Source organism: Eulemur rufifrons, chromosome 9 (assembly GCF_041146395.1).
Source record: "Eulemur rufifrons isolate Redbay chromosome 9, OSU_ERuf_1, whole genome shotgun sequence".
Taxonomy (NCBI): Eukaryota; Metazoa; Chordata; class Mammalia; order Primates; family Lemuridae; genus Eulemur; species Eulemur rufifrons.
Genome location: NC_090991.1, coordinates 28,243,911 through 28,264,813, shown reverse-complemented (window position 1 = coordinate 28,264,813; position 20,903 = coordinate 28,243,911). Strand labels below are relative to the sequence as shown.

General features: G+C 39.9%; 1 protein-coding gene and 1 pseudogene across 2 annotated transcripts; both read right to left on the bottom strand.

Moving 5' to 3' along the window:
* Positions 1-436: 436 nt before the first annotated feature.
* COIL (coilin) lies at positions 437-11,500 on the bottom strand. Of its 2 annotated transcripts, XM_069481157.1 has the most exons (8): positions 11,225-11,469; positions 8,401-9,505; positions 8,196-8,282; positions 7,878-7,925; positions 5,478-5,547; positions 2,932-3,020; positions 1,325-1,408; positions 496-748 (listed from the first exon to the last, which is right to left on the bottom strand). In XM_069481157.1, the coding sequence occupies exons 1-7, from the start codon at positions 11,467-11,469 to the stop codon at positions 1,325-1,327; spliced, it is 1,728 nt and encodes a 575-aa protein (XP_069337258.1). In that variant the 3' UTR covers positions 496-748. The 2 variants fall into 2 exon arrangements, with proteins under 2 accessions (XP_069337257.1, XP_069337258.1); XM_069481156.1 differs by having other exon boundaries at positions 437-1,408; positions 11,225-11,500.
* An 8,394-nt stretch (positions 11,501-19,894) lies between these two features.
* Positions 19,895-20,620, bottom strand: LOC138391446 (large ribosomal subunit protein uL30 pseudogene; annotated as a pseudogene).
* Between the last annotated feature and the right edge of the window lie 283 nt (positions 20,621-20,903).

Sequence of the window (20,903 nt, the reverse complement as noted above, 5' to 3'; positions counted from 1 at the left end):
GTAGAGGAAAAAGGTAACTCACAAACTGATTATAATCTGAAAAAAAAAACACACTCTGAGCTCAACAATTCCCTTTGGTCTAGTCAATGTTTACTAGTTATCTTAATTTGATTTCCAAACCCTGGGAAGAAAGCATGCTACACAGAACCCCAGTGCCATGATCTCACCACTCACGTTAACCTCACTCTTTCTGGAGAAACACTTCTCATTACAAATCAATAACGCACATTCACATCATGCAAATTAAAACTGGATGATGTCTTCGTTGGTCCAGTGGCTCCCCGAACTGATGAACTCCATCAGACCAAACTCTGCAACACCAGATTCTTCAGTCAAAGCAAATCTTCTTGTTACAGTAAATTATAATCTCTCGCATTATTATAAAACAAGACAATGATCTGCATTACACAAGTAATATGATGATTCAGCATGGACATTTAGTTCAATAAGATTTTATTTAAAAATTTGCAAAGCTGAAGGAAGGATATGATCTTTTGTTAAAAGAAAGCAATTTTCACAGTATATATTTTCGCCATTTTAGCTTTGTATCGAATAGTGACAGAAAAGGAAGTTTCTGTTCAAGATCCTCACTCCAGCATACTCAGCCAGGTGCTTGGCATCACGTAGCAAGATGATACATTCCCTGGTCTGAAGCTCACAGCAAATCCTCTCACCCAAGCGGACACCAGTTCTCCAGGCAAACACACGAGGTCTTATTTTCACTGCTCTACACAGGGCCCTGAGAATCCTTAATTTTAAAGTTGGGAAAAATGTGAAAGGATTCCTTAACTCATTGCCTGTAACAAATCCAACTACCTGTTTAACTCTTAACAATTGCAAGTATAAAAACTTGAAATTTGTAAGATGTTCCATTTTATGGAACAACTCTAATGTTAAAAAATTGGGTCAAGTAACATGCTTTAATGTTTTAAAATGCTACTTAATAAAACTTACTGAGACAAGATATGCAGCACATTCTTGTACTTGGTATTATAAACTCCTACTGACGATTGCTACTTGATGGTCAAAAAAATTTAAAAAACAGAAGCCGCCACACATATTGGTATATAACAATACCTGCAGGGAATGTCATGTTTTAAATTTTTTTTAACTGAAATTAAACCTGGAAAAAAAAATCTATAAAACCAACACTCATGTGATTTTAAATGATGAGGTAGATTTTTTCCTATGCAGTAAAGTGAAGATAACAAAAAAATTCATACAACTTTCAAATCCTCTTTTTTTTAAAAAACACAAAAAAGTTCAGGTTATAGTCACTTTCACAAATAAGACATTTATAAACCAAGAGGTGGAGAGGTCATACTCAGACAAGTTCTGTATTTGATGTTTTACTCGGAGATTCAATAATCAGTCTTGGATCAATCAACTCTCTCCAGAAAACAGTGATCTGAGAAAAAATACAAAATACTCAGTTTAAATACTTCATTTTGAGGTCATATAGGTTTTAGTAAGTTAAAAATTTCAGTCAAGTAAATTTCCATTTGTACAGAATGGTTGAAGAACTGGAATGATTTGAGTTCCAATAAATTGGGTACAAGAACTCATTTACCTAGAATGCAACTAAATTTTACATGAAACATATTTCAACTTTCTTTGACTAAAAGCAGGAGATGCAAGGGTTGGGGGAAGGAGCAGCTGCTTACAAGGTGGTTAGGATTTGCCCTGTGGACAGGTGGCTCAAAGACTTCCTGGGAACCAAACGTGGCCCAGATGGGAGGCACTAGACTGCTGATGCCCTTTGGTGCAGCTCTATCGTTCTTATCCTACGATGCCTAAAAACACATCTGCCTTACAGCTTACCAAGAGAAAGCAAACGCTGATGCTTGGCCCTATGGATGAATAATGAGGGCCATCTACTGTCAAAAAAGGTAATTACAGGCTTTCTATTCTACTTCGGCATCTGTTTAATAGGGCATAGAGAGGAAAGTCTCCAAGGTTTAATTTTCCAATGCAGTTTCCAGGAATATATTTTAACAAAAAAGTGGGGCTGCATATATTACAAATAAATACAGGAGACTGAGCCAACTCTGCTGATCCTACCACAAACTCTAATATGTGTTTTTGGAATAAATCCCCAAGTGTCATCCACCTTAAAGTAAAACATACATACAGTCTGATTAGGGTTTCTACAAGTTCACGCTTCAGAAAAAATGTGAGTTTTTAATATTGAAACCTACACAGAATATCCATAACATTCCAAATAAAAACACCTTAAGAGAGAACGTTTTCTTAAATCTAAATTCTATTAATTCTGTTTACTTTAATGCTACCAGAGCCTAACAAGCTAGCCATTGCCAGCAACTCTGGTAGTCTGGCTGCCTAAAAAGGTACAAACCATATTCTTCCTAAAATGGCAATTTAAGGATTTAAACAAAGTCAAAGGACAGAATCACCATTTTATATTACTCTTCAAACCTATGCTGTTATAAGTTAAAACCAACGTTTGGAGGGTAGTGACTGCAAGGGGACATACGTAGGCATCTAGGGGACTCTTAATGTTATAATTATTGATCTGGGTCTGGTTACATGAGTATGTTCATCTGTGAAAACTGTTTATACAATTATGTGTACTTCTCTGAATGTATATGCCAATAAAGAGTTTTTATATATGTTACTCTTTTCTACTGGAATCCTCATATTACTGTAATTTTAAGCAACTCTATACTCTTAAACAAAAGTTTGTTATAGGTGCATCTTGTCATACAGGCTCTTTGAGGTCCACGATGGTACACTGATTTGGCTCTTGGCACTGTTATTGCTACACCGTAGGAAGGCCAGATTCCCCCTGGCCCTAAATCCTTTGTGGTTTTACTACAGGCCATTCAGGAAGCTGCAGTGTCACCTTCCAGACCCCAGGTAATCAGCTGAGAGCGAATGCACAGCCAAGCAATGCAGGAGAAACACGCCTACCCTCCTCTCCCGCGTTACAGCATACTCCACTACCTCGGTTCCATTCTCGTTGTGATAAACCAAATCAAATTTCCCAGGTTCTTTCGCGGCTGAAACCAGAAGGCAGGGAGGAAATACAACATGTTAGTCATTTCACAATAATTAAAATGTTCCTCTAGGGGAATTTATATCATTAGGGAAACAGCTACAAACAAACTGTGCACTGACGTGAAGGCTGGGTATGTACCTGAAAGCACGGAGCGCTCAGTACCGGGAGGCCCTGGGAAAAACCCCGCGCCAGGGACTGGGGGCTTCTCGGCCAGGTATCAGAGACGACCTTTCCCTCATAAGCTTATGAACTGTCACTCGTACTCCCAGAATAGAATGTGGAACCACAAGACAATCCCAAACAGTAATTTATATGTTTCAATGAGGGACGGTAACAGGAAACGTTTCTCTGTCCTCAGAAACCACATAATGCTTACTGCTTGGCACACAGGCAGTCCTTGTTTCGCACAGTAGTCTGGGATCAGAAAAATGGATGTACAAGCTGAAACCATGCAAGTCTTAATAATCAATGGGAAAGATTAGATTGTCTCACAATCTTTAAAAATTTTTCTCAAAACATTAAAAACCTTCACTGTATGAGGAAATGAAAAAATAGTAAAACTAATATTTATGTAGCACGCTGTAATTTAAAACATTAGGAATACTGGCAATTAAAGTGTTTAATTTCTTTATAAGAAACTAATCAAGGATAGTTTGAACCGCACTTGCCTTCTTGTTGTATAACTTATACAGAACAAGTGTCTTCTCTGAGCTTTACAAAACTGTCAAACTCCTTTCTAAGTTTGGATCTGCTTTCAACATTTTTATTCTTTGAGCTTCTAATGTCATGAAATAGCTCTGAGAGTTTCTTTGTTTTTCATTTTGTGAAATCTTTGTGAAGTTTTTGCTGGTGTCACTTCTGGGACATTTTCATCCTTTTCATTACAACCACCTTCCTAATTTATGTCAACAAGTTCACATCACGGGCAATGTCACCATTCCCACAGTGAGCCATTTCTTCTATAACTCCTCTTAAATTCAACGTGGATGGCACTTTCAGCATTATCACTTCTTGTTTCTTCACTGTGTTTTTATCTTTGCTGGCCAAGTCCCTGTTTCAATTACCCATTTATGTGAACTGTAACGTGGGTTACCACTGAGAGACAAGGCGGCAGCAGAACTGCATGCCCTCCTGTCTGTGTATGAACTGAACCGTGACCAACCACCCACAGACTGGTCACAGATTGTGATGCACATCTGTTATTTATGCGGTGACTTGTGGACTGAACAGCTAGCAGTACTTTATGCAATTACTCACAGTTAACATACCCAATGTTGTTAGGGGACTGGGGGGGGAGGGCAGATAAAGCTGTTTCTTGATGCCCCACAAAAGAAAAGTTCTAATTGGATGTTATTACTGTCAATCACCTGACAAGCAATGATCAGGCTGTGTCCATGGAATTTGACTATGGACAAACAAACTTCTCTGCCCACCACTCCTACGGAGAATTTCTACAAATGAAACCTCATCAGTAGAAAGCTAGCAAACCAGTGTAAGTTATATCTAATCATTTACTTAATATCATAAAGGAACTTTGTTAAAAAAATGCTTTTGACTGATCTTTGTCTACTGGAGTTTTGAATCTTTTACTCAATACCTTATTTAAAAACAAACAGAAAACAATTAATTGCTTTAGGTTCTGCTAAAGAAAAGGGGATCTGCTTTCTGCTTTCTGACCCCTACAATACATCCCAAGTTAAGCTATACACAGTAAAAGCCCTCTTATTCCAGGCTTTCAGAACCAATAATGGGTGGGGTTAATCAGAGATAAGGCAGGAAGCCATTAAAAATTATATGTGAGTGTGCATACACGCACTTTAAACATTTTATTTTGACTTAATACACAAAAGTATGTTCATTTGCCAATCTGTTGAAATAGAGCCGAGTAGGTTTTATGAGTTCACTGAATAGAGTTGTCTTTCTTTTATATGCCATACCCTTAATGTCCTGTCTGTAATTTCTACAATTTGCAGTTTTGACTTCGTTTTGTTTTGTTTTTGAGACAACATCTCGCTCTGTTGCCCTGGGTAGAGTGCAGTGGCATCATCTTAGCTCACAGCAACTTCAAACTCTTGGGTTCAAGCGATCCTCCTGCCTCAGTCTCCCGAATAGCTGGGAACACAGGTGCATGTCAAGACACCTGCTCTGCTAATTTTTCTATTTTTAGTATCGACTAGGTCTGGCTTCCTAGAATAATTCTCTTTGATCAATTTTCATCAGTCCATATAATCTTTTATGAAATCACATAATTACAGTAATAAGGACAACTAGCCCAATAGCTTTGGAACAAATCAACCAGCAGGTGCACATGCCCCAGGGCTGCAGTGCCGAAAGACGTAGTGGAGATCACCAATCGTGGAGGCCACCAAAGAGAACACCTTCTGTGTATAAAAGCTGTTTAAAAATCACTGTAGACAGAAAGAGCTTAAATTTTCAAACTCTTTTCTAAAAGACTCACCAGGTAAGGATGAAAGAATTTCTATGTCTACTTGCTGGGTCTCTGGATTGTGGCTTAATATTTTTCCTTCCTTTCGAAAATAAAAGTCCAAGTCAAAAATCAACATGTAAAATATTGTGAATATACTAAAAACCCACTGAACTGTAGACTTCAAAATGGTTAAAATGATGAATTTTATGTTATGTGGATTTTTATCTCAATAAAAAAATGTAAAAATAAACAAACACGTAAAGGAAATAAAAACAAACAGGTGAACTGATAAACACTCTATCCGAATATACAGAAATATCCTCAGAGGCAAAATATAATAGATACAATTAAATCATAAATGATTTAATGAGACACTGACCTAAAGAACTCGAAGAGAAGTAAAGAGTACAGTAGGTTACCACTAGCGTACTCTCCTTCAGCTCCTGATGCTTTTAGAGCCCTTCTAGAAGGGTGTCAACCCTCAAGCAGAAACGGGAAGGCACTTTGTCACTGGTGAGATTACAATTCCCTTCCTCCCAGGTCTCCAGTGTTGGGAGAAGGCATCGAGAGGAAGCACTGCCCCTCCACGTGGGTGATGGAGAGACGGATGCGCAGCCTTTGGGGGCATCCAGTGAGCCCAAACAGTCACTTCCTCCAGCTTCTACCCAGAATTTCTGAGCACAGCCAACAGCATTTTTTTAAAACCAGATTCATCAGGCATCAGGGGCCTGGGACACCACATTTTTGATGACAGAGTTAACTTTTGGAGACAAGCTTAATAAATAAAGCAGATGATTGAGCTAAATAACACCATTCGAAGTAAAAGCAAAAAAGTGGGACTGGATTTTCCTTCTGAAAATAGTTTTGAAAATGATTTCAAAAATCTCCAAAAAATATCACAAACTAAAGTAAGCAAATAGCCTTCTAAGGTAATAACTATGATGACTAACATCAATATTATATGCAATTAAAAAAAATCAGTATCATCTAGAATTATAATCTGTAGAGGTTGTGGGATATATCGAGTCAATATTCATTTCCATTTGCTATATATCACACAATTAAATTAGTTAACTACAGCAGGGTGACAAAACATCATGGTTTGCTCAAGACAAGACAGGTCTGTACACATCTTTCCTTGCAGCAGAATTATTAATAGCACCCCCTTTCACTCTCAAGTATCCTGATTTGGATGATAAATTATATGGTCACCTCATCCATAGAAGATATTAAGTGGCTAAGAAGATGAAAAACATAAAACACCAATTACCCAGAACTAATACAGCAGATCCCTCCGTTAACTGATTCTTCTTCTAGCTTGCTTTTGAGGAAAGGTTTTTACCAAGACTTTAGAAGTCTTCCAAGGCATAAATTGGATTAAATCAAATTCCCTTGTACTGTATCTATATTACTATTACCAATTATTACCTTAAAAAATGGACTTACATTCCATTCCATATATTATATCAAAAAAAGAAAGTATGCATTTTAACTGGATTTTTTTTTTTTTTTTTTTTTTTTTTGTTGAGACAGAGTCTCACTTTGTTGCCCAGGCTAGAGTGAGTGCCGTGGCGTCAGCTTAGCTCACAGCAACCTCAAACTCCTGGGCTTAAGCGATCCTACTGCCTCAGCCTCCCGAGTAGCTGGGACTACAGGCATGCGCCACCATGCCCGGCTAATTTTTTCTATATAGATTTTTAGGTGTCCATATAATGTCTTTCTATTTTTAGTAGAGACGGGGTCTCGCTCAGGCTGGTCTCGAACTCTTGACCTTGAGCAATCCACCCGCCTCGGCCTCCCAGAGTGCTAGGATTACAGGCGTGAGCCACCGCGCCCGGCTTAACTGGATTTTCAACAAAATTTTGTTTGGTAAAAAAGGGAAGGAAACATGTAATTCTGTGATTCCACTAACTGAGCTGAGCTTTTACTGAACAATATAAAGTCTCATACAGATATCAAGTGAGTAAAATCCAAGGATGATATTTGTGAACTACCTGTGGTTAACTGACAATGCAAAAGAAATACATTAGACCATAATTACCAGAAATAATTCACAAATATACAAGATAGATTCCCATGACAAAAATAATCAAATTTTCTGGCTGAGGGCTATTTATTATTTTCTTTCAAAGTTTAGGATCATGAGAGAATAGATAGCCAAATAAATTTGCTTGTCTAAACTGATTAGAAAACAATGATTAAAAAAATTAAACTCACCATTCTCATTCTATATTCTAGCATAAGGAAAATAACACTGGCAGACTTCACTGATACTATTAAAAAGTTTACATTTTGGTAATGTTTTCATTTTCTACTTTACGACATTATTTACTCAAAGAAATCTACATTATCTATATAAGTAGTATTAAATATGACTTAAGTTTTATTAATATACTGACAACTTACTTATTTTCAAATAAACAGCCTTACCTTATAGTCAGAGACATCAGGAGAGTAATCAGATGTTAGTTCCAAAAGCTAAAAAAGAAAAAACCCACGAGTACACAAGCCCTTTTATATTCTCACATTCCCATATTATACGCTCTTCCCTCCTACCCCTGAGAAAACGTGTAGAGTTGGGGCAGTGCCCATGCCACCAGTTTGGGTGCCCTACCACAAACCTGTGACATATATATTTAACACATATTTAAATATATTATAAATATATGTAACCTGACCTGCCAAGTGAGTTTATTTGAAAGGAGAATTAACCTTTTTTGTTGTAATAGTTGCTGTTTTAAAAAATACCTTAAATGCAATCTTTTCTCCAACTTGAGGGGCAGCTGCCAGCAGCGGTAACAGAGTATAGTCCTTCTTGTGTGTCTCTACTGGATTCTGAAAAACAGGATTAATCATGTGACTCTGTTACTGGTGAGAAAATATGAACCCATGACATGAACGGCAGATACACTCCAGGGAAAAGGGAGGAGGTAAACTCACAGTAAATACTAACCTGGATAATAGTAGATGAGTTTGTCAGCGTTTCATTTAACTGCTGCTGCTTCTGGTATTCAATGTTTCTATTTAAAAAACTAGAAACAGCCTGCCCTCGTCCTCGCCCTCTCCCGCGCATGCCCCGACCCCTAGCTCCCTTCCAAGAGAAAAGGTCCTCTCCTCTACCCCATCCTCTTCCTAAATTAGTGGGGAGAGACACGTTGAGAGGAGGACCAGGAGCCTGTCTGCCAACGTTTGAGTCAGAATGCTTCCACCCAGCAGCACCTGGAGACTGTGATGATGACCCTGGACCCGGACAACCTCTTCCTGCAAAGAGGTCTACGGTCTTTAAGAAACTCGCAGCACGCTCTGAAGTGGTCTTTGATACCATGCATTGGTCATCTGACTCTGAACTAGAGTCTGAACTAGAAGATGATGAAGTCTTGTCCTTGCTGGGGGTACGGTTAAAGCCGGCTTTTGTAGCCGGTTTGTTTGCAGCTAGGTTTTTTATAGAGGATCCTTCCTTTGATAACTCAGCTGATACTTTCCCTGAGGAATTTCTGACCTCCAAAGTGGCATTGCTGAGACCATCACTGGTGGATTCATGAGAAGACTCAGACTCTGAGGAGGAACTGGGACTATCTTTTGAACGAACGCCTACACCACCTTTCTTTCTGACATTAGCAAGGCTGTTTCTAGCAGAACCTTTTGGAGGACTACAGCTCTGGATGGTCCGCTCTTTTACTGCCTGTGCTTTTGGAGACTTGGAATTCTTTGTCTTTTTTTTATATTCACATTTCTCCTTTTTCTTTGGTGATTTTCTTTTGGTTTCTTCGTCACCATCATCCACTACACCACATGTTGCTTTGTTTTTTCTCTTGTTTTTTTTCCTCACAGTCTGATCTGTGATAGCTTTTGGCTCCAGATCCAAGGCCTTCCCATTACTGCTATTGTTCTCTTGCCTCTTCCAATGCTTCTTTGAATATTTGTAACCTAGTTCAATTTCTTCATCCTCCTCTAACTTAAATGCCCGCTTCTTTGCTTTTCTAGCTGATAAATGAGTACTGTCACCATTACTAACTACTACAGAATTCTCAGCAACTCCTCTCTCTTCTAATTTAACTCTGTCAAAAGAACAAGAGAGAAAGCTAGAGTGAGCAATTCACAAGCATGTCTCCAGGACATAGTTACATACTGAGATGATTCTGCAAAGTGTCACTACCATCAGTCAATAAAAAAACTCATACCATCATAGAATATACAAAAGCATGAAACTAATTATTTTAGTCTACTCCAACATTAAGTATCTTTGGGAACAGAGATTACGTTTTCTTCTGTAGCTCTGAAGAAAAGTGAATTTGTCAAGGAAAGACAGAATGATTGTGGGCATTAAACAACAAAAAGAAAACTTTTCCAAGTTCAGTTTTACCTAAGGTCTGTCCCATTTACCACTGAAGCCAACTGCAGGGGTATTTCTTGCCATATGCAATGTGCATGTGAAGCATATAGGAGGAAGTTACCTGTCATTGTGCTGTAATTATTACTTTTAACAGTTTTCATTTGTTTTTGACATTGTTAACTTCATTATAAAGAGTGTAATTCCCTGGGAATGACATTAAGAGGAGTTAAAATTTAAAAAAAAAAAGAATGTAATTTCCAGATGATTCATTCATTGAAGTATAACTGTAGTTAGCTAGTGGCATGTCATTAACTCGTTAGGCGGGGGACAGTGCAGAAAATAAACTTAATAGGAGGGGATACGGCCCTTACAACTGTAATATTTAAATAGTCCCTAAATTGCAGAGAGAATAGAGACCTATTTCACAGTCAATAAAACGCAAAAAGAACTTTTTGAAATTTGGATTATTTCAAGTTGTCATTTGAAAGAGTCGAACATTATTAACAAATTGTACTTTTTCTGATTTGAGAGAGAGACTCAAAGATGTAGTCACTGTTTCAAACCAAAATCTTATGAATCTGACATGCTTTGGGGAAAGGAACATTCAACAACTGAGGGCAAGCAAGGGAAAGTAGCACAACTCTGGAATGAACTCACTGTAGCTGAAGCTTAAAGGGGAAAAAAAAAAAAGGCCCCGATATGAATCTGAACTGGAATGATCACATCTCACCATCTTACTGAGACAACTAACATACTGGTAATTCACACTATTAACACAATTGCTCCTGGATACTTACCTCAGTATCGTTTTTTTAATTTCCCAAAGCATGATGTTTAAAATTAGTTTGTGTTTCCCAATCCGCAGCCCAAAAGGACCCAGACACCTATTTGAGTGAACCCCAACACACCCAGGTGAGACAGAACGATACCCACCAGAAGTCTCAGGGGGTACCGGGCACAAGCAACTGAGGATGGACAACACACACGTTATGTGGCAAACATGACTCCGCTGTCAGCCTGGGACCCTAAAGCCGCCAAGGGCAAGGCCAGGTCTCCACACGCCTGCACCACGCGCACGGAACACAGTAATACAGTGCCTAGCTAAGTGAAGATTTGTTAAAACAGGGCTGAAAGAAACACGGGCCCCGCCGGCACCCATCGCAGTTTTTTCAAGTTTGGTCCCCCTGTAATTAGAGGCGTCCCGGGGAAGCACGCTCGTTAAAATACAGATTCTTGAGCCCGGTACCTGACCAGACCAATCGGGATCTCCGGGGTTCACGAAAGTGCATTTTTACAGTCGCTCCCCATCTCCTCCCCGTGCCGCGACCCCTCCCCATCGCGGTCTAGCAGACTGAGGCGCCCCCGGGCGTGAGCAGGCGCGTCCCGGGCCCGCCGCCGCGCCGCCCCCGCCGCCCCCGCCGCCCCCTGCCCGCGCCGCGCGCACCTGAGGCAATCGTTGTCTCTCACCAGGCGCGCGCTCTCGGCTGGGGGCAAGAGCCCTCCTTCCAGGTAGAGGCCTAGGATGGCCCCAGAGCTGAAGCCGAAGCGCTGGCGGATAAGACTAATGAGATCCGTGACGACTCGGCATCTGTTCAAGTCGACCAGAAGCCAGAAGGCCGTGCAGTGCGGGGTGGCTGGCGGCGGGTAATCAAATTGAAGCCGTAGCCTAACCGTCTCGGAGGTTGCCATCTTGCTCGGTGCTCAACGGAAGCCGAGAGATGCCACGGGGCTACGGAGAGCCGTGCTCGGGCGGCCGGCCACCCGGCGCCGGGAACGTGTGCCACCTGTTGGTGGGAAGCGGCTACTACAGGCTTCGTCACTGGCGAGAACTCGGAGCGTGGTTGATTCCACTCAATTTTGTTCATGGCAGGAATAGGGAAGAGTGTAAATGAGATGCCTTTATTCCTTCCCTAGCGAGGACTATGTAGGGTCCGAATTTAGGCAGGTCTCTGGGTAAGCAAGCACTTCTCCTCAGCACTGGTATTCTAAGATATCTGCTCGTATACATAAAAGATTTTTAAAAAACAACTCCGAACGCATTTCGTTGACAAAATTTGTCATCATAAGAAGCTGAAAAAGATGTGATTCCTAGCGTGTTGTCAATATTGACATTTTAAAATAAAACCATAATTACTCTTCTAAATGTATCCAGTAGAATATAAATATCTTAGCCCTTTAGTAGTACCCACCACCTTGGTTACTTTAAAATATTGCCACAGCCTGGACAACATAGCAAGACCCCATCTCTACAAAACCATTTAAAAATTAACTCTGTCTGGTGAACCTGCAGACCTCCCAGCTACTCAGGAGGCTGTGGTAGGAAGCTCTCTTGAGCCTAAGAGTTCAAGGTTACAGTGAGCTATGATTACATCACTGCTCTTCAGCCTGGGCGACAGAGCCAGACCCTGTCTCTTAAAAAATAAATAAATAAAATTAGATGAAACTGAGGTAAAAATGACAATTTCATAAAAATGGGGATTGTGGAGTTAGGATTTTCCCATTGGCTATGATCAAAGACGTGTATATTCACGTTAAAGAAATGGAAGTTTGTGAACTATTATGTATAAATTTTTTTTTTTTTTTTTGAGGCAGAGTCTGGCTCTGTCACCTGGGCTAGAGTGCCATGGCATCAGCCTAGCTCACAGCAACCTCAAACTCCTGGGCTCAAGCAATCCTGCTGCCTCAGCCTCCTGACTACAGGCATGTGCCACCATGCCCGGCTAATTTTTCTATATATATTTTAGCTGTCCATATAATTTCTTTCTATTTTTAGTAGAGATGGGGTCTCGCTCTTGCTCAGGCTGGTCTCGAACTCCTGAGCTCAAAGGATCCGCCCGCCTCAGCCTCCCAGAGTGCTAGGATTACAGGCGTGAGCCACTGCGCCCAGCTATTATATATAAATTTATTAGCAATTTAATCTCATGGTTGAAATCAATTATGCTTATAAATATGCATTTCACAAAATTGGAAGAATATATCAATATCTAAGAAAGAGGAGTTAGTCCCAATAAAAATGAAGCTGTTTTGTCAAGTTCGGGGCTTTACTAGATTTTATGTATCAGTGATATGCACATTATTTACAGTGGAATCCATTACATATTCTCCTAAAGTTAATCTAAATTTAATAATACTTGCTAGAAATGAATAAAGATGGCCAATACAGTGGCTCATGCCTGTAATCTTAGCACTCTGAGAGGCTGAGGCGGGAGGATCGCTTGAGCTCAGGAGTTTGAGGTTGCAGTGATCTATGATGACACCACTACACTCAAGCTGGGGTAACAGAGTGAGACTCTGTCTCCAAAAAAAAAAAGAAAGAAAGAAAAGAAAAGAATAAAGAAGAAAAGAAGTAGGTGCCAGTGAGGCTATCTAGATGGTGGTGGTAGAGAGTGCATTTCTTTTGAGAGAACAGAAAACAGTGCACAGGGACATTCTCAGACCATCAGCTTCAGGAAATAGTCCAGCTGAATGAGGGAGATGTGAAACTTGATTCCTTTAAAATCATCCATGCTTGTCTCCCCTTAGAAAGTGCTCAAGCCCTCCTCAGGATATATTTACCCCCGTCTGAAGACTGCTACTGCATAACATGGATAGTTACCTAAGCAGTGGGTGGCTTCTAAGTGCTTACCTGGCTATTCATTTTTCTTTCCTAAAGGTAGGGAAAATATCACCATTCCCCCTACTACGGGGACCTCCAGTGAACACAAAAGATGGAATCTCAGCTATGCTTTTCAAAAGGAGTCAGAACTAAAGTGTTAACCTTATTTTAATAAAGTTGAGTGGTAGGTACACATTTCTTCATACTTATCTGTATTTTGCAATATTCATGATTGCAAAAATTTATAGAAAGGATCTATTTTTTCTCAAATGATCCCTTAGGCACCTCTAAAGGGTTATTTGGCATTATTTGTCTAAATTATAAAAGCATGTACTCTTTTGACCAAGCAATTCCACTTCTAGGCATTTATCCTTCAGAAAGACTATGTGCAAAGACTTCTGTGCAATGGTTACGGCAACATTGTTTGTAATAGCAAGTTACTAGAAACAAAGTAAATGCCATCAATAGGGATTACATTAAATAAATTAATGTACATCTATCCAATAGCTGTATGGTATTCTATTGTATGGATATACCATAATTTATTCAATTCAATCCCTATGAGGTAGTTCCAAATACATTGATATAGAAAGGTGTCTAGAATGTAATGAGAGAAAAGAGCAAGAAGCTAAACTGTATATATTATATACTTTTATTTGCTTTTTTATTTTTTGGTTTTTTTGACAGGGTCTTGCTCTGTTGTCCAAAGTCCTTAAACCAATGTGGGAAGAAATGTCATCTTTACTACTATGAGTCTTCTAATCCACGAACATGGTATGTCTCACCATTTATTTAGATCTTTGATTTCTTCATCAGCACTGTGTAGTTTGGGGTTTTGTTGTTGTTGTTGTTTTTTAAGAACCCTGAGGTTCTAGTCTTTCTTTCTTTCTTTTTTTTTTTTTTTTGTCTATTTTATCTCAGTTTTTCAGATTGCAGAATTTCTGTTGTTTTATCTTTTAGTTTCCGCTGTCCTCTGTTCTCTCTATTCATTCTGCTGTTGAGTTCATCCACTGAGCTTTTGATTTCAGTTATTGTATTTTTTCATGCTAAAATTCCCATTTGGTTTTTCTTTATATCATCTATTTCTTTGCTGAGACTTTCTATTTCTTTGCTTTATCTTTCTATTTTTTCATTTGTTTCAAACATGTTGGTAGTGGTTCATTGAAGTATCTTTATCATGGCTACTTTAGAATCTTTGTCAGACCATTCTAACATCTCCGTTATCTCAGTGTTGGCCTCTATTTACTGTCTGTCTTCATCCAGTTTGCGGTCTTCCTGGTTCTTGGTATGCCGAGTGATTCTTGATTAAAATCTGAACATTTTCACATTATATTCTGAGACTTTGGATCTTGTTGGTTCTGTCTTAGCTGGCTTTCTGTGACACTGTTCCAGCAGGGAGAGGGAAGGTACCACATCATTACTGCCAAGTGGGGATAGAAGTCCAGGTTCACGACTTGGGCTCTGTTGATACCTGAAGGTGGGGGACTTCTCATTGTTGCTGACTGGTGGGGGAGTTCCTTGTACAAGGGCTCATCCTGACAAATGTGTACAAGTGAACTCTCGTAAACTCATTAGTTTCTGGTTCCTGATTTACTTTTAATTGGGTTTGGAAATTCCAGAATTAAACTGCATTCTGCTACACCTACACATAGAGTTGAATGATTATTCCTGTTATTGCACCTACAGGAATTTAAACTTAGAAACTGGAGCTGAAAATAGGGCACCAAACAAATTCTAGATATAGTGAACCATCGTCACAAATCTTTTTGGGTTATTCATGACATATCTTTATAAACAGCTCGAACTGCCACTTAAAAAATAAAAGCAACAATTAAAAAGTAAATAATTTTGAATGGCTCATTAAACTAGGTGTCTGGAAAACTCCAGAGGAGGAGAGGAGAGCAAAAAATCCCTCTGTCCTTTCGGAGATTCCTTGCTCCTAAGAATGGTTTCTTTTCTTTTTTTCCTTTTTTTTTTTGAGACAGAGTCTCACTCTGTTGCCCGGGCTAGAGTGCCGTGGCATCAAGCTCACAGCAACCTCAAACTCCTGGGCTTAAGCAATCCTTCTGCCTCAGCCTCCCAAATAGCTGGAACTACAGGCATGGGACACCATGCCCAGCTAATTTTTTTTCTATATATATTTTTAGCTGTCCAGCTTATTTCTTTCTATTTTTAGTAGAGACAGGGTCTCACTCTTGCTCAGGCTGGTCTTGAACTCCTGACCTTTAGCGATCCTCCCGCCTCGACCTCCCGGAGTGCTAGGATTACAGGCATGAGTCACCACACCCAGCCTCGAGAATGGTTTCTAATCCATTTCATCTCCCATGTTTTCCTGTCCTCACTCAGCTTTGTCAAGGACATTTACAGCTTGTCTCCTCCTGGACCTGGGGGCTTTGTTATGTAAAGCTCTTAGCCTGTCTGAATTCTGATAGCTCCTATGGCAAGTATCCGTAAAGAAGAGGATACCTTTTTCTTGCACCAACATAAGAAAATTGACTGACATACAGATCTGGCCACGTGACTGCTTATCTAACCCTTTTCCCCAGATTCACATCATCTTTGGCAAATCCTAAATTGATGGCATGACAATCTGTTGTGCTCAAGATCCTGCATTCTGGCCCAGATTTAACCAAGTCTCCTTCAACTTATTCACCAAAAAATCCCCCGTTATTTGTATTAATAGCTCCCCAAATAAGCTAGAGCTGCTCAGGCCCTGCACACCATAAAAGAATACTTTATTCCAAACTTGGAAAAAGGCAAAATGATAACTGTTTGGCTTTCTGGTATTACAGAAGAGCATTTTCCAATAAGCATGCCTGGCTCTCATATGATACTCTCAATTACAACCTGTGGTCAGAGTCTGTTTGGCTAACCATCGATGACAGCCTTACGAGGTCGCAGTTTAGCAAGAAATATAAAAATTAAAACAAATAACTACACAAATGATTATTTAAATACAATTATGATAAACATGATGAAGGAGAGCTACCGGATGCCATGAAGATCCATTAAGAGGATCCTAGTCTTAACCTAGTCTGTACTGTTGGGAAAAGCTTTCCTGAGTTGGGACATTTAAAGTGGCAGCTGAAGGTTCAACAGTAATTAGCCAGGCGCAGGGGGAGGAAGGGTTCGAAAGAGCATCCCATGCAGGTAGAGCAGCACGTGCAGTGCACAGAGACTGATGCACACCAAGGGAAGACGATGTGAGGACACATGGGTGGGGATGGGGGAGATGGTCGTGTAATGCCAAGGCTCGCCAGCAAGCATCTGCACCAAGAATTTGCTGGAAGGGCCTTTATCAAGCTTCCCAACCAATCTCTATCAGCTTCCCAGACCCTTCCCAATATAAACATACAATTTTAAAAACTACACATTTTTGCAAACACAGTTTTAACTTCCTAGTATCTTTCTTCCAGTCCTTTTGCCTCCCTTACAGACCTATTATATTTCTCAGCTGCCACAAGAGGACAGGTTTACATTGTAGAAATGCAATCAAGTGCACATTGAACTACAAGCATCACCTCTTAAAAAATGTTCTGAGGCTACTCCTCATCAGAGAAATTCCCACTGGCTCTTCAGCCAGGCTCTGCTCTCTTTGGCTACACAGCCCCCCTCCTCCTACTTCTTTTCTTCTCTCTGTCTCTGTTTTCCTCTCCTAGGAGGAAAACAAAACCTCTCTTACAGTCCTGTGCAGCACAGTTTAGCAATTATCCTCCTTTTTTTCTCTGTTGCCCAGGCTAGAGTGCAGCAGCGTGATCATAGCTCAGTGCAGCCTCTAATTCCTGGGCTCAAGGTATCCTCCTGCCTCAGCCTCCTGAGTAGCTGAGACTACAGAAGCATGCCACCATGCCCAACTGATTTTTAATTTTTTTTTTTTTTTTTTTTGTAGAAACGTGGTCTCGCTATATTGGTCAAGCTGGTCTCAAACTCCTGGCCTCAAGCAATCCTCCTGCCTCAGCCTCCCAAAGTGCTAGGATCACAGGTGTGAGCCTGTACAGGCCAACAGTTATCCTTTGTTTCCCTGGCTAGTGGCCCCTATGCCATCTGCTCCCACCTCCTAATGAACCAATAAGGTATTTTTCTTAAACAAAGAGCACTCCAATCCTTACCATTGGAATTTTGCCACTGGCTATTAAGATAACAAGCATTTGTCTGGTTTCCAGATGTATTTTTTGTTTGTTTAGTTCTAGTGATTATAAAGTGTAATGACAAAGGAAAATATTAGTGTTTGCCCTAATAAAAGACCATCAAGTGTTGAAGGCCAAATAATAATGCACCTTGTCAACACCTTGTTGGCACACTTGTCAACGCTCACAGTACCCATAATTGATCCATTGTTTGATGATTCTTGTGTCACAAGAGAATTTTGGAGGTTCCTTAACTTGGTAAGCCTTTGCTTATATTGTTAAAAACTTCCGCCCTTGAGCCAGGCATGGTAGTGCCTACCTGTAGTCCCAGCTACTTAGGAGGTTGAGGTGGGAGGATTGCTTGAGCCCAGGCATTGGAGTTCAGCCTGGGCAACATAGCAAGACTCCTCTAATTAAAAAATTGTGGAGGAGTCTCCTCCTCCACAAAACTTCCACTCTGAAAACAATATTGACCTAGAAAATACATGAAATAGTATGCATTTCACCAAATGTTAGGATATTTTAAGAACAGGCTTTTAAAATCCACCAGGAGTCACTTTTTTCTAGCTAGTTTTTTCTACATCTTATAATTTTTTAAACTTATAGAAAGGTTGGAAAAATTTTACCATGAACACTCGTTTGCTGACCACCTATATTCTACCATTAACATCTTACATTAAGTGAAGACAAAAGTGACTCCATCTTGGATGCAAATCTGCCCTGTTGACTTCTGATTAGCCCCAGTCCTGGGAATGCCTCCTGATTTCTATTTTATTTATTGTCCTCAGTGTAGGAACATGTATTCACTATAAATCCTGCCTTTAGATCAAAACAACCTTGATGTTGTTGCACAAATTAATAGGCAATGATGCACACAGCATTCTTGCCTGTTCTGAAGGGTGGCCTTGAATTGTCTTTACAGAACACATACCCCCTTTCTCTATGGTCTATAAACCCTGGGTCTGGGGAGTAACAATGCAGAGATCTACCTGTCCTATGGCTGCCCAAGGCCACAGTTCTGTCCCCAAATTCCCCAATAAATCACCCTATACCAGGGTACTTGATTTGTCTGTGTCATTCTTTGGCTTCTCAGCTTTTTCTACATTTGTGGGTCATTTTCCACATATAGTCCTTTCATGGAATACTATAATACTTGCTTTATTACATATTTATCCATCTAGTCTTTCCTCTTTGTATCCTTTATCCATCTTATATTCTGCATACATTTCAAAGCAAATTGAATACATTGGTACACTTCCCCTAAATACTTCAACACATCTATCATTAACTAGAGGTGAAGTTTTGTTTACATTTTTTCCTTTTGAGATAATATCAGTCTATTATGAAATGCACAAATCTTAAGTGTACATTTGGTGAGTTTTGGCAAATGCATGCAACTGTGCAACCCAAACCCCTATCAAAATATACATTACTGTTACCCCAGGAAATTCCCTCATGTCTCTTAATCCCCCAGGGACAAAGGGACAACCATAGTTTCCAGCTGATTTTTACACCACTTTTTTATAAGTCAGTTCCCTGGTCCTTACCTGTACCTCTGTCATTGCTAGTGAATAAGCCCACCCCAAGTTGGTTTTTTTTCTTTTTTTTTTTTTTTTTTTTTGAGAGGGTTTTGCTATGTGTCACCTAGGCTAAAGTGCAGCACCATCATCATAGCTTACTGAGACCTAGAACTCCTAGGTTCGAGGGATCTTCCCACCTCAGCCTCCTGAGTAGCTGGGACTACAAGTGTGCATCACCATGCCCACCTTATTTTAAAATTTTTTTGTAGAGACAGAGGTCTCTTTATGTTGCTCAGGCTGGTCTTGAACTCCTGGCATCAAGCGATCCTCCTGCCTTGGCCTCTGAAAGTGCTAAGATTACAGACATGAACCCCATCCTATGAGTTTTTAAAAATGATAATATCACAGTTCAGTCCACGGCTGGACTTTGAAGTGTTGCCCCAGCTCTTGAGCTCCTGGTGTGGAGGAATAGCAAGCCTTGGCCCAAGCGATGGAGAGAGATGACAGACACTCAGCATGGATGCGTGAAGAATTTATTGTGAGTAAAGTTTAAGGGTGCAAAGAGAAAGTACATTTCCTAAGGGGAAATGGGTCTGTCTCCACAGGTGGAGAAGACACTAGCTACCTCTATGTTTCTCTTTTTAGATGCTTTATGTTTAGGTAAAGGTTAGTTATAATTAGGACTGAATTCCTTTCTATGTTTGGACATGACTTAAAGGTCATATTGTATGTACTGTCGGGAAAGTTCCATTGCCATTCTCTGACTGGTAGTCAGTGTTCCATGGCCTAATTAACCCATTTTTTTTTTTCAATTTGAAAGCAGTCACTCTTTATTAACTGACCAGATCACAGAAATAATCATGGTAGATACCTTAGTTCATTCTTCTAATACACCTGCTGATCTGGTCTTCCCTGTTGCCAGCATCTCTACCTTCTACAAAATAGGTTGTCTTTTTCTTCATTCCATCCCTTGGAGATGATAACTTGAAGGGCCACAGGAAGTTATTTGCTTCTTTGAAGCATTTTCCAAGAGTACAGATCTCATGAATGAGATCCTCCACGCAGATGATGCCGTATTTACCAAGAGATTGAGCAATCAAAGCGTTATCTGTCAATGCAGTTCGCCATAACCACGCTTGTAGATTAGTTCATTTACTGGCTTCAGGTTTGGGTACCCTGATGCAATATGTGATTCTACAGTCCTCAGCATGTTAATTTAATTGAAGACTTGTTGAGCTTAACAAAGGTTCCATGGAAGATCTGGAGAAGGCGAAGAAGCTGCAACACCTTTCGGACCTTTGGGCTCAGACCGATGATACCTCTAATCTGATGACAAATGCAAATTTGGGTTCTGCAGGTATATAGAAGTTGCCAGCTTTTCTTGCCATCCTAGCCATTTGAATCTCAGTTCTGTACATCTTCCTCGTGATAATGCTTAGCTTTTTCACTGATAACCTTCCTCCTTACTTCTCGCAGCATCTTTTGGGCAAATTTCTTTCTCAGGCATTTGATCTTCATCTCTGTGAAATTCCTTCGCTTTCTCTTAAGGGTTTCTGGCATGACAGGAACCTCCTTTTCTTCTCTTCGACACCCTCCATGGTTCCAGCCAGAAAAGAGGACCCCATTCTTTAAGACTGAAATAACCGTTCCCTCTCTTTATTTTTCTGCAACCATTTCCTCCTTTTTGTTTTTCTGTCACTGTTTTCTCCTTTCTGTTTTTCTGATTTCATTACCTCTCACCTGCTTTTCTGTCCCTAACAATAATTTTAAAGTTATATAACAAAGTTTGTGGCCTTTTATGCAATAATATCACTTCTATTTTATTTTAGAGAGATAATCTCAAATATGAAAAATATCATATGCAAAAATATACATGTTTAT

Coding starts and splice junctions, on each gene's coding strand:
- COIL (XM_069481156.1), bottom strand. CDS start 11,469: ATGGCAACCTCCGAGACGGTTAGGCTACGGCTTCAATTTGATTACCCG. Junction 7,926..8,195: donor GAGAAAAGATTGCATTTAAG/GTATTTTTTAAA, acceptor TTTCTTTTTTAG/CTTTTGGAACTAACATCTGA. Junction 3,021..5,477: donor AATTCTTTCATCCTTACCTG/GTGAGTCTTTTA, acceptor TTCTGGTTTCAG/CCGCGAAAGAACCTGGGAAA.